At 49.0% G+C, this 13916-nt stretch overlaps 2 protein-coding genes across 5 annotated transcripts in view; one reads left to right on the top strand and one right to left on the bottom strand.

Annotated features, from left to right (window-relative positions):
• The window catches only part of AP2A1 (adaptor related protein complex 2 subunit alpha 1), a gene marked incomplete at its 5' end in the record, with an annotated part of 43905 nt that extends 39973 nt beyond the window's left edge, over positions 1–3932 (bottom strand). For all 3 annotated transcript variants that reach the window (XM_080704678.1, XM_080704679.1, XM_080704680.1), the window contains one exon: positions 3866–3932. In XM_080704678.1, coding sequence (XP_080560804.1) covers positions 3866–3932 — 67 coding nt within the window. The remainder of the gene's footprint in view (positions 1–3865) is intronic.
• Positions 3933–8762: 4830 nt separating this feature from the next.
• TSKS (testis specific serine kinase substrate) overlaps positions 8763–13916 on the top strand; it is a gene marked incomplete at both ends in the record, with an annotated part of 29477 nt that continues 24323 nt past the window's right edge. For both annotated transcript variants that reach the window (XM_080704069.1, XM_080704068.1), the window contains 2 exons: positions 8763–8932; positions 9330–9555. In XM_080704069.1, the coding sequence (XP_080560195.1) occupies positions 8763–8932; positions 9330–9555 (396 nt within the window). The remainder of the gene's footprint in view (positions 8933–9329; positions 9556–13916) is intronic.

The raw sequence follows: 13916 nt of genomic DNA, 5'->3' as shown, positions 1-13916 counted from the left end.
TTTTTTTTTTTTTTATCTCCCTCAGGGAAAGGCAGTTTCCAAGAACAGGGATTCTTATTCATAGTTGTAGTCCCAGTGCCGAGAACAGGACTTGTTACACTGCGGTGATCAGAAGCTAAGTGTTAGCTGGTTGTTGGCAGTGTACACACACCTGTAATCCCAGTACTTGGGAGGCTGAGACAGGAGGATGACAAGTTTGAAGCCAGCCTCGGAAACTTAGCAAGACCATGTTTTAAAATAAGAAATAAAGCCGGGCGTGGTGGCGCACACTTGTAATCCCTGTGCTTGGGAGGCGGAGACAGGAGGATCGCGCAGGTTTGAAGCCAGATGCGCTGGCTTAAGAGACCCTGTTTCCAAATAAAATATAAAATAGGTCTGGGAGTGTAGCCCAGAGGTAGAAGGGTTCCACCCCCAGTACCAAAATAAATAAATAAATAATAAATAAATAAAATAAAATATAAGCGGGGCATAGTGGCACACGCTTTTAATCCTAGTATTTGAGAGGCTGAGACAGGAGGATCACAGGTTCAAGGACAGTCTCAGCAAGCAGTGAGACTCTCAGCAACCTAGTGAGACCCTGTTTCAAACTAAAAAATGGTGTGGCTCAGAGGTAGAACTCCCCTGGGTTCAATTCCCAGAACTAACAAAAATAAAATAAAATAAAAAGGGCCGAGGGTAATCTCCAAGAATACCCTGGGTTAAATTCCTAGTGACAAGAAAAAGGGAAAAAAAATAACAAAGGGGGGAAAAAAGCAAAAAAAAAAAAAAAAAAAAAGCCTGGCGTGGTGGTGCACATTTGTAGTCCCAGAATTTGGGAGGCTGAGAAAAGAGGATGGTGGTTTGAGGACAGCATCAGCTACTACTTAGTGAGGCCCTTTGCAAATCATTGAGGCCCTGTTTCAGAATAAAGAATAAAAAATAGGGCTGGGGGTGATGCTCGGAGGTAGAATGCCCCTGGGTTCCATTCCCAGTGCCACACATTAAAAAAAAAAAAAAAAAAAAAAAACTGGGTATAGAGGTACATGCTTGTAAACCCAGTATTTGGTAGTCTGAGACAAGATTACAAGTTCGCAGCCAGCCTCAGGAACCTGTGAAGTCCTCTGCAACATATTGAGCCCCTGTTTCAAAATAAAAAATAAAGGGCTGGGCTTGGTGGCGCAGGCTTGTAATCCCAGCATTCAGGAGACTGGAGAATCATGGTCCTTGGACAGTCTCAGCTACTTAGTGAAGCCCTTCGCAACTCAGTGAGACCCTGTTTCCAAATAAAATATAAAATAGGTCTAGAGGTGTAGCTCGGAGGTAGAAGGCTCCGTACCACACACACATACACAAAAGTAAAATAGGGCTGGGCCCAGGTAAAATGCCCCTGGGTTCAATCCCCAGTACCACACACACACAGTAATAACAATAATCACCATCATCATCACCACCATCACCATCATCATCATCACCACCATCATCATCATCACCACCATCATCATCATGGTAGCTGGGTGTATGCCTGTAATCCCAGTACTTGGGAGGCTGAGACAGGAGGATTATAGTTCATGGACAGCCTCAGCAACACAGGGAGACTCTTGGCAACCTAGCTAGTTTGTTTCAAAACATAAAATTAAATCAGTCCAGGGGGTATAGCTCAGAGGTAGAATGCCCTTGCATTCAATCCCAAATACCACAAAAAGGGGGAATCTGGGGTGCAGTTCAGTAGTATAACCCCCTGGGTTCAATCCCCAGTACCATACACAAACACACACACACACAATGTGTTTGGTGAACAAATGAATGAACCTTCAGAGGTGAGATGCTATTTTTAATGGAACTGCAGACAAGACAGCTGAATCTAAAAGTGGTTAGGTGACTTACAGAGGGTCATGCTGCTGGTAGGTATCAGAAACAAGACATACCTACATTTATTTATTTATTTATTTATTTATTTATTTATTTATTGCAGTACTGGGAATGAACCCAAGGGAATTCTACCTTAGAGCTATACCACCAGCCCTATTTTTTATTCTTTATTTTGAAAAAGGGTCTCATTGAGTTGCAAAAGGCCTTACTAAGTAGCTGAGGCTGTCTCTGTCTGTGAACTGCGATCCTCCTGTCTCAGCCTCCCAAGTGTTGGGATTACAAGCGTGTATCACCATGCCTGTCTTATTTTTATTTTTTGCAGAACTGAGGATGAAACCCAGGAGCATTCTACCTCTGAGCTTCACCCCTAGTTCTAGTTTTTGGCCTCATCAAGTAGCTGAGGCTGACCATGAACCTTCAAACCTCCTGTCTCAGCCTCCCAAATTCAGGGATTACAAGTGTGTGCCACCACGCCCGGCACATATCTACTTTTAAAAACTGCCTCCCCACCCCCTGCCAGTACACAACTTTTTATAGCTCCGGCTTTTTCATAATAATAACCATGACATCTCTCCTCCAACTGATACCCAACAGTTTCCACCCTTTCTGTTCACTGAACACCTACTATGAGCCAGATCCTTCCATGGCTACCTACTAAACACTAAATAATCAGGGAGCACTTGATGGGAGCCACTCTTCAGATCTAGCCAACAACAAGAGCCAAGATCTATGCAGGGCCTGGGCCAGTGTGAAAGGTCTCACCCACATGTTATCACAGCAACCCCTCAAGAAAATATGATCAGTGGTCCCTCCAGACAGAAGAGGAAACTGAGAGCCAAGGTCCCTTGTTCAAGGTCACACAGCTATGGAGTGGCAGAGCTCACACTCAAAACCAGGTCTGGCGGGCCCCAAAGCCCATGCAGATGCAGCCTCTGGGAGCTCTTGGCAGCTCCAAACACTGACAGACACTTCCCGGAGCTGGATGCTGACTTGTCACCAGGCCTCCTATCAACCCTTCCTGGTGGGGAACACTGTCCCCATACTGCTGTGGTCAGCTAGGAAAGGGCTAGGACCTAGGCCTGTCCTGCTCCCTGACCTCTGACCTCTCTCTGGGAGCAGGTTTCCCCTACCACCCAGCTTTATAGATCTCTCTCCCACAAACCCCTTGGACCCCCTGACATCTAAGGTCTGGGATCTTCCCCTTCTGGCATTTCCTCCCAGCTCCCACTCTCCTTTCCGGACCCCTGTTCCAGGTCTCAGGCTCTCCTAAAACTCTACATATGCAGGTCCTCCCCTATTGGCTCCGTGGGCCCCTCCTTTCCCTCTCAGTAGCTCCAGGAACCCCCTCCCTCCTGTCCTCCATGTCTCCTAAGCAATCCCCCACCGTGGAGCCCCTTTATACTTCACCAGGGCCCTTCTATAGTCCTCAGGCACACACTTTTCATCTCTCCTAACCAAGGCCCCTGGACTTCTACCCGTCTCAGGCCTCTGATGATACTAGCCAGGAGGAGCCTCAGTGACCTATCCAGCCCCTTCTCCTCTGTGACACTCCCTCTCTCAGCCTCTCAAGGCCTGCCCATTAGGCTGCCTCTATTCCGCTTCCTCCAGGCCCCCTCTAGCCTCTTCTCATTCCATCATTCACAGTGTAGCGCCCCCCACACGCACCTCCTTCCGTTTCTATCTACACCAAGGATCCCTCTAAGCCCATCGTTTGTACGATACCCCAGCTTTCCTGTCATTTCCCAAGGGACGCTTCTAGGGCTCTCTCCCGGGACCTCACGACCCTCCTCCCCTTTCAAACCCTCTGGAACCCTCTAGCCACTCTGTGTCGTCACCTCAGGAGGCACTCTATGACACCCCAAACCCCTGCACTCCCCCACCCTCAAGTTCCCTCCTCTATCCTTTTCCTCTTTGACCACAAAGGTTTACTATGCTGCGGATCCCCCCGTGACCCCCAAACTCAATTCCACGCTCCCCCCTCCCCCGCGTCTTCTGTGTCCCCCGGCCGCGAGCTCACAGTTCCGGATGTCGGAGATGAACACCGCGAGCCCCCGCATCCCATCGCCCTTGGACACGGCCGGCATGATGGCGGTGGTGTCGGCTCCAGGCCTGGCCGGACAGGGCACAGCGCAGCGGGGGCTGGCAGGCGGGGACCGGGCGGAAAGGACCCCAGGCGCGCCGCGGAGCCGAGCCGGCCGAAGGGGAGGGCTGGCGGGCGGGCGGGCTGGCAGACCGTGGCACCGCCCCCGACCCCTCCCCTCCGCGACGCCGTCCGGGCATCTCGGCCATCCATTGGCTATGCGAGACGCCGGTCAGACGGGAACTTACTCCTACCCTCTCTTTCATTGGCTTCAAGATAAAAGCACACCGCTAGGATTGGTCCAGTACCCTGCTATTTCCGTTCAGGAGCGGAGGAGGGGGCGTTGCCCGAGAGACGTGAGGGGTGCGATTACGCACCTAGGACCGCCCCCTCGGAGCCGCCGAGTCCAGCAGTGATTGGATAGAGCCTTTTCTCCTAGAAGGGAGGGAGGGACGCGAAGGAAGGAGGAGGAATGGGCCTTAGGAGGCGGGACTTAGGTTGAATAGAGCCAATGGGTGTGCGTATCGCCCCCGCGACCGTCGCGGATTTGTCGATCCTGTCCCACTTCCGGCCTGGATTGGGCGGTTGTGGGGGCGGGCTGGGAGGCGCGATCCACAGCGAAGGACGGAGAAGGCGGGAGAGGGTCAGCCCAGCTGGGCTGGGATAGGTGGAGCGACGCCTGCAATTCCCTGCTGCAGAGAAGGAGCTGGGCGGGGCGAAAGAGCGTTAGGGTGCTTACTGCGCTAGGGCTTCTACGTTTCTTTTCCCTACATCCCCCTACACACCCTAGACTCCTTAAATCATCTTCTAAAAAGCCTTTCCCGTCCTTTCCGTCCCTTCTCTGCGACCTACCCGTCTGGACTTGTCAGCAGACCTACAATTCCACAGGGGAAAAACGTAATTCAAGGCCTGAACCATTAAATAGAGGCTAAAACCGAGGTCCAGAGAGCTTGAATGATTCGCCTAAGGCCACACAGCTCCAAGTGGAAGAATCAGGATTTCTATTTTATTGTTTCAAACAATATAGTCAATACACGTTGCTTCACTCCCCCCAAGCCCGATCACAGTGCCTCGAGCAACCTCCATTACAACAGATATTAAGTCAAAATGATTTTCTCCTTCACCAGATCCCCGAGTCTCCCAGGCAAGAATGGAACCAAGTTCAGACACTTGAAGGAAGGAATGGGCGAATTACTTGGACTGCCCCCACCCCACCGCCAGCTCCCTGAGACGCCCTTTGCTGGACTGTTGGGAAGGCACAGACAGAACTCCAACCCCCAGGCTATTGAGAAATTTGGGGCAAAGGGAATTGGAAGAGTCCATTTCTGTCGCCCTAAGAAACAGAACTCCACTCCACTGCCTTTTTCTAATCTCAGTAGCCAAGTATTCCTGGAATGAGCCTCGGGGGTGTGTCCTGAGTCCTGGGAAGGTCCACTCAGAATCCTAGGGAACAGAAGGAGGTCGAGAAGAGCCCACCTTCCAGATTCAGTGGACCCGTCCATTTGGGTTTCCAGGAATGGGTTTGGGAAAGTCCATTCTGGATTCAGAAGAACTGACATGCTGGGCTGTTTTAGTGACAAGGGAGAGTCCATTTCTAACTATGGGGGAGCTGTTTGCCCCAAAAAGCATAGGGCGGACCCTTTCAAAACAAAGCAAAGGAACAAAAATATAGACCGGGTTTGAGGAATTCTTTCTTTTGCAAAGAGAAATCCACTCAGGAGCCAGACACGATCACACACGCTGTAATCTCAATACTTGGGAGGCTTAGACAAGAGGATCGAACGTTTGAGGCCAGTCTTGGCACTCAGCAATTTAGAGAATCCTTTTTTGTTTTTGTTTTTGATACTAAGAATTGAGCCCAGGGCCATTCTATCTCTGAGTAACAACTCCAACCCTATTTTTTTTTTTTTTTTTTTTTTTTTTGCAGTACTGGGGATGGAAACCAGGGGCATTGTACCTTAGAGCTACACCCCCCAGTTCTGTTTTTAATTCTTTATTTTGAAACTGAGTTTTACTGAGTTCCAAAGAGCCTCACTAAGTAGTTGAGGCTGTCTGCAAACTGGGATCCTCCTGTCTCAGCCTCCCGAATGCTGGGATTACAAATGTGCGTCACCACGCCCCGCTCAGCCCTATTTTTAATTTAATTTGTGTGTGTGGTACTGGGGGTGGAACCCAGGGGCTTTTCTACCTCTGGGATATACTCTCAGACGTATTTTATATTTTATTTGGAAGCAGGGTCTCACTAAGTTGCTGAGAGCCTCACTTAGTATCTGAGGCTGGCTTCGAATCTGCACAATCCTCCTGTCTCAGCCTCCCAAGCACTGGAATTGCAAGCATGCGCCACCATGCACTGGAATTGCAAGCATGCGCCACCATGCCCAGCTCTTAATTTTATTGAAGTACTGAGGATTGAAACCAGGGGCCTTTACCTCCGAGCTACACCTCAGCCCAATTTTTTATTTTTCACTTTGAAACAGATCTCACTAAATTGCAGAGGGTTCTTACTAAGTAGCTGAGGCTGGCTGTGAACCTGCAGTCCTCCTGCCTCAACCTCCCAAATACTGGAATTACAAGCATGTGCCTTTTTATTTTCATTTTGAAACAGGGTCTTGCTAGGTTGATGCGAGTCTCACTGCTTCCTGAGGCTGTCCTTGAACCTGCAATACTCCTGTCTCAGCTTCTCAAGTACTAGGATTACAGGTGTGCACCACCATGCCTGGCTGAAACCCTGCTTTAAATAAATAATAAACTGAGCTGGGTGTGGGGTGCACGCTTGTAATCCCAGCATTTGGGAGGCTGAGACCAAAGGATCACGGTTCGCAGCCTCAGCTACTTAGTGAAGCCCTCCAAAACTCAGTGAGACCCTGTTTCAAAATAAAGAATAAAAAATTGTGCAGGGGTTGTAACTCGGAAGTCAAATGCCTCTGGGTTCCATTCCCAGACCCGCAAAAAAAAAAAAAAAAAAAAAAAAAAGATAAAAAAAGGAGAAAATTAAATAAATAAGTAAACAATAAACTGGGTATAATCCCAGTGAGGCTTACATAGGAGGATGACAGGTTGGAGGACAGCCTTAGCAAGTAGTGAGACTGTCACTAACCTAGCAAGACACTGTTTCAAATTAAAAAAAAAAAAAATAGGGCTGAGGGTGTAGTTTAGAGATAGAACGCCCTTGGGTACAATCATTAGTACCCCTTCCCCACACACACAAAGTAAAAACTACAATAGGGCTAGGAAATAGCACAGAAGAAGAATGCCCCTGGGTTCAATACCCAGCAAAACACACACACACACACACACACACACACACACACACGGTGGAAAAGCACTTTCTTCTCCACCCCAACCTTCCACTACCCACCCTTCAGCACAGATCCTGTCTGGGAACAAATGGAATTAACTCTGGGTTCTTGGTGTGGGGAAAAGATGTCCTAATTCTTGGGCAAAGACAGGTGAGCGATTGAATGCTTGCCCTGATCCCTCAGGGCTCATGAATTAGCCACAAATTAATTATAATAATTACTATTATTATAGCAGTACTAGGGATAGAACCCAGGGCCTCTCGAATGCTGGGCAAATGCTCTACAATTAAGTTAGCTCTCCCCCAGCTCCGTGTGTGTGTGTGTGTGTGTGTGTGTGTGTGTGTGTGTGTGTGTATGTGTGTGTATGTGTGTGTGTGTGTGTGACTAGAGATTGAATCCAGGGGCATTCTATACCTCTGAACTACACCTCCAACGCTTTTTTCTTTTTTTAAAACAGAGTCTCCCTAGGTTGCTAAGAGTCTCACTTCCTTGCTGAGGCTATCCTGGAACCTGTGATCCTCTGGGAGGCTTTAGTGGACAACCTCAGCTACTTAGTGAGGCCCTCTGCAACTTAGTGACACCTTGTTTCAAAATAAAGAATAAAGCCAGGAGTGGTGGTGCACGCTTGTAAACCCCGTGCTTGGGAGGCAGAGACAGGAGGATCACGCAGGTTCGCAGGTTTGTAGCTGGCTTAGGAGACCCTGTTTCCAAACAAACAACAACAAAAAAAAATAGGTCTGGGAGTGTAGCCCGGGGGGTAGAAGGGTTTCCAGAAACCCCAGTACCACCAAAATAAATAAAATATGTAAAATAAATAAAGAATAAAAAATAGGGCTGGGGTTATAGCTCAGAGGTAGAATACCCCTAGGTTCCATCCCCAGTACTGCAAAAACAAAACAAGAAAGAAGGAAAGAGAGAGAAAAATTTGATTCACTAAGTTACTGAGGGTCTCACTAAAGTGCTGAGGCTGGCCTTGAACCTGTGATCCTCTGGTCTCATCCTTCCAAGTACAGGGATTACAGATATGTGCCACCACACCCAGTTTGACTTCGTGTGTGTGTGTGTGTGTGTGTGTGTGTGTGTGTGTGTCTGTGTGTGTTATTGGGGTTCCTGGAAGCCCTTCTACCTCCGGGCTATACTCCCAGATACTTTTTTTTTATTTGGAAACAGGGTCTCTTAAGCCAGCATGGCTGGCTTCGAACCTGCGTGATCCTCCTGTCTCCGCCTCCCAAGCCCAGGGATTACAAGCGTGCGCCACCACGCCCGGCTTGGCTTCCTTTTTTAATAGGTAACTTTGTGGACTGGAATGAGGAAATTCATCTGGAGTAGAACTAGAACCCTGGACTGGAAGAATCCACTGTGACCTCCCCCAGGGGAACACCCTGAGCTGGCACCTGTCTCTCTCTTCTCCCCTCCCTCCACTGGGGCCCAGTGGTTGGGTCCTTTGTGAGGCAGGCCAGAGGGGACAGGGGACTCTGAGGTCAGTGATCAGAGTAGGTGGTGAGTCTCCCCCTGGGAGCAGGCCCCCCCACACCATGGCGAGCGTGGTCGTGAAGACGATCTGGCAGTCCAAAGAGATCCACGAAGCCGGGGACCCCCCGGCAGGCGTTGAGAACCGCTCCCAGCTGGTCCCTGAGGCTCCCGGGGGGGTGACCAGCCCTGCCAAGGGGATCACGAAGAAAAAGAAGGCTGTGTCGTTCCACGGGTGGGTTTGTCGCACCCTATGGGGAATCATTCTAGTGCCCATGACTGTCTCCAACAGAGTCCCACCGTGGGTGCTACAGAGAGGAGAGAGAGAGAGAGAGGAGGAGGAGACACAGGGGTACAGGGAAGAGGGGACAAAGGAGAAGAGAGGGAGGCAGACAGGAAGGACATAGTGTGCCAGAGCAAGGAAGCCAAGTCAGGAGGGAGGAGACTACTGAAGGGAGAAGAAAGCTGGCTGCTGGGGGCTGAGGAGGGAGAAGACAGGCTGCAGGAAAGGAAGAGGGCAAGACCCCAGGCTGTGAAGTTGAGTTACAGGCGTAGGGGCTGTGCAGACCTGGAGGCAGAAGGGGTCGGCCCCTGGGGCTGCTCCTGAACTTGTGGCTGCTTTTCCTCTCCAGGGTGGAACCCCGGATGTCCCACGAGCCAATGCACTGGTGCCTGAACCTCAAAAGGTCTTCTGCCTGCACCAACGTGTCATTGCTCAACCTGGCCGCCATGGAGCCCACTGACTCCTCAGGGACAGACTCGACCACAGAAGACAGTGGCCCGCTGGCATTGCCCGGACCCCCCGCCTCCACCACCCCACCCTGGGCTCCAGATGACCCGGACATCACGGAGCTTCTGGTGAGGAGCTGCCCAGGGTCCTCACTCCAGGGCAGGCGAACACTGAGGAGGGAGGGGAGCGCTTGACTGGGAATGGGAAAGTTCTTGTGGAGAAGGCTCAGCGGGACTGCCTCAGCCATCCTTGACAGATGGCCACGAATCTGCAAGTGGCCTTGAGATCATTTGGTCACCTCCAAACGTCCCGTGTGTTTCTGGGGTCATCGATAGAAATTGGACCCTTGGGGAGCTTTCAGATAGGTGGGGGTAACAGACGCAGACTGAGGGGATGAATTCCATAAAGGAGAGGATCCCAGAGAAAGGCTCCTCAAAACAGCCAGTGTGGTGAGTGTGGTGGCGCACGCTTGTAATCCCAGCATTTGGGAGGTTGAGTCCAGAGGATCGTGGTCTGGGGACAGACTTAGCTACTTAGGCCCTTTGCAACTCAGTGGGACCCTGTTTCAAAATAAAGAATAAAAAATAGGCCTGGGGGTGTAGATCGGAGGTGGAATGCCCCTGAGTTCCATCCCCAGTACCACAAAAAAAAAAAAAAATATATATATATATATATACACACACACACACACACACACACACACACACACACACACACACACACTGGGGCAAAACTGAGAGAGCTAGGCATGTTGGCCCATGCCTGTAATCCCAGTACTTGGGAGATTAAGAGAGGAGGATTTCTGGGGACAGCCTCAGCAATTTAGGAGACCCTGTTTCAAAATAAAGAATAAAAAATAGGGCTGAGGGTGTAGCTCAGAGATAGAATGCCCCTGAGTTCCACCCCCTGTACCAAAAGAAAAAAAATTCATTACATTTACTGAAGCATTTCTAGTTCTGGGATCCTTAATAGCCTATTTTTAAAATGGAGACCCATGCATTTGCTCTTTCAATAAGTCAACCAACCTGCTTTTTTTTTTTTTTTTTTTTTTTCAGTACTGGGCCTGGAACCCAGGAGTATTTGACCTCCGAGCTACACCCCCAGCCCTATTTTTATTCTTTATTTTGAAACAGGGTTTCATTGAGTTGTGGAGGGCCTCACTAAGTAGCTGAGACTGTCCTCAAACAGCGATCTTCCAGTCTCAGCCTTCCAATACTGGAATTACAGAGGTGTGTCATCACACCCAGCTCTTTCTTTCTTTCTTTCTTTCTTTTTTCTTTTTTTTTTTTTTTTTTGGTGGTGATACTGGAGTTCCTGGAAGCCCTTCTACCTCTGGGCTACACTCCTAGACCATTTTTTATTTTTTTTATTTGGAAACAGGGTCTCTTAAGCCAGCGCGGCTGGGCTGGCTTCAAACCTGCGCCATCCTCCTGTCTCCGCCTCCCAAGCGCGGGGATTACAAGCGTGCGCCACCACGCCTGGCCAGCTCTTTCTTTTTTTCTCTCCTAGGGATTGAGCCCAGGGGTATTCTACCTCTGAGGTACACCTCTAGCCCTTTTTATTTTGAAACAGGGTCTTACTAAATTACAGAGGGCCTCTCTAAAGCTGAGGTTGACCTTTAGCCTTCGATCCTCCAGTCTCAGCCTCCCAAGCACTGGAATTACAGCCATGTATCATCACACCCAGCTTCAGCAAATCTTTCTTGAGTGTCTAAGTGCCAGGCACCAGCCTAGGAGCAGGAAATAGCACTCAAGACAGAGTGCTGGATATAGCTGTCCCCTGCGCACGAGGCTGAAGGTGACAGTGAAATACATACCATTGGTGGAAAAAACTAAGGGCAGTAAAGTGTGGTGGCGCCTGTAATCCCAGTAGTTTTGAGGCCGAGACAGGGGCACCGCCGGTTGGAGGACAGCCTCAGCAAGTAGTGAGACTCTCATCAACCCAGTGAGACTCTGTTTCAAAATAAAAATAGAAATAGGGCTGGAGGTATAGCTTGGAGGCAGAATGCCCCTGGGCTTACCACACAAAAAACAAAAACAAAACAAAAGTTTTGGGCAGCAGCCAGCTATACGCACAGAAAGGACATTGTTTTTCTTACTTTTATTTTTGTTATAATTTATCCCTATTTCACAAATGAAGCTATGGAGACCAAGAAGGGTTAAATAGCATACACAGGGTCACACAGCTTCTAAGTGGTAGAGTCAGTCTTGGGAGTGGAGGTGGAGGCTGGGAGTGGTGCCTTCTGCACTGATGGGGACAAGTAAAGGTCACTGTCAGAACTCTGAAGACGAGGCCTTGGCCCAAACGGCCACAGTCAAGGAAGGCCGTCTAGCCAAGCAGGTTGTGCATGCCTGTAATCCCAGTTACTTGGGAGGCTAAGACAGAGAGATCGCACGTTTGAAGTCAGCCTCAGAAATTTAGTGAGACTTTTAGCAACTTAGAAGACCCTATTTCAAAAATATAAAAAATAACATGGGCATGGTGGCGCACGCCTTTAATCCCAGTACTTGGGAGGCTAAAGAGGACTGCAGATTCAAGGATAACCTCAGCAATGTAGTGTGGTTTTCAGTGACCTAGTGAAGCCCTGTTGTTTCCAAAGGAAAAAAAAAACTAAACTAAAAAGACTAAAAAAATAGGGCTGCTGAGGGTGTGGCTCATATATCAGATGTAGAATGTCCTTGGGTTCCATCCCCAGTACTGCAAAATTAACAATAATAATATAAAAGCTGGGTGTGGTGGCACAGGCATGTAATCCCAGCATTTGGGAGGCTGAGACAGGAGGATCGGGGTTCATGGCCAGCCTCAGCTACTTAGTGAGGCCCTTTGCAACTCAGTGAGAACCTGTTTCCAAATAAATAATAAAAATAGAGCTGGGGGTGTAGCTCGGAGGTAGAATGCCCCTGGGTTCTATCCCCAGTACCGCAAAACCAAACCAAACCAAACAAAAATAATAATAATAATCATGAAAAAATACTATGCAGGGCGTGGTGGCGCATATCTGTTTTTTTGTTTTTGTTTTTTTTTCGGGTCTGGGGATGGAAACCGGGAGCATTTGACCTCCAAGCTACACCCCCTGCCCTAGTTTTTATTTATTTATTTATTATTATTCTTTAATTTGAAACTGGGTCTCACTAAGTTGCGGAGGGCCTCACTAAGTAGCTGAGGCTGTCCGTGAACAGCGATCCTCTGGTCTCAGCCTCTGGAATGCTAGGATTACAAGGGTGCGCCACCACACCTGGCTCACAGACCTGTAATCTCAGTACTTGGGAGGCTGAGATGGGAGGATAGCAGGTTCAAGGATAGCCTCAGCAAGTTGTGAGACTCTCACCAATATAGTGAACAATAAAACAGTGTTGGGAGTGTAGCTCAGAGATAGAATTCTCCTGGACTCAATCCCCAGCACAAAAACAAAAACAAGCCAGCCATGGTAGTCACACGTTTGAAGTCAGCCTCAGCAATTTAGTGAGACTTTTAACAACTTAGAAGACCCTATTTCAAAATATAAAAAATAACATGGGCATGGTGGCGCACGCCTGTAATCCCAGTACTTGGGAGGCTAAGGAGGACTGCAGATTCAAGGATAACCTCAGCAATGTAGTGTGGTTTTCAGTGACCTAGTGAAGCCCTGTTGTTTCCAAAGGAAAAAAAAAAAAAAACTAAACTAAAAAGAATAAAAAAAATAAGGCTGCTGAGGGTATGGCTCAGATCTCAGATGTAGAATGCCCTTGGGTTCCATCCCCAGTACTGCAAAATTAACAATAAATAATATAAAAGCTGGGTGTGGTGGCACACGCTTGTAATCCCCGCGCTTGGGAGGCTGAGACAGGAGGATTACAGGTTCAAAGTCAGCCTGGGCAAGTTAGCAAGGCTCTCAGCAACCTAGGAAGATCCTGTTTCCGATTGAGAAATTAAAAAAAAAAAATTTCTGGGGGTGTACCTTGGATGTAGAAATGACTCTGTGTTCAACCCCCAATATCAAAAAATAAACAAAAATAGAGAGGTGAAGTAACCTCTGCAAGGTCAGGTGCAAAGCTTATAATAAGCAGGGGCGGGAGTAGGCCGCTTCTGGGTTTGATGCTAAAATGAAAATATTCTGCTTTCCTAAGACTCCTGGAGGGCTCAGTAGAGGAGAGACAGGAGGCAGGGAGACCAGTGAGAAGCCTGGGCCAGGGTATAAGGTAGGGCCGTGGTGGGAGATGGATGCAGAGGAGTCATCTCTTCCCCCAGCCAGAGGAAGCTTCCTCCCTCCCTCCCTGAGCATCTTCCACAGCACTTGCAGCTCTCCGCCTCCCACCAGAGCTATTTCTGAGTCTCGTCCCCCAGTGGCTGACAATGTCTGAGAGAGCTCTGGGCAGCCTGATCAAGGCCTGAGGCAGTGTGAGCTTGTGCGCTGAGGGAGTGTCAGCCTCAAAGGCTGCAGATTTTTCTTCTGCAAAATGGAAACAGTAATGGCAGCTGACACCTCAGGGATATGGCCAGCAGCAGCAGA

This window comes from Muscardinus avellanarius (assembly GCF_963383645.1).
Source record: "Muscardinus avellanarius genome assembly, chromosome: 10".
NCBI lineage: Eukaryota > Metazoa > Chordata > Mammalia > Rodentia > Gliridae > Muscardinus > Muscardinus avellanarius.
The sequence above is the reverse complement of the archived record's forward strand: the minus strand, read 5'-3'. Positions and strand labels throughout refer to the sequence as shown.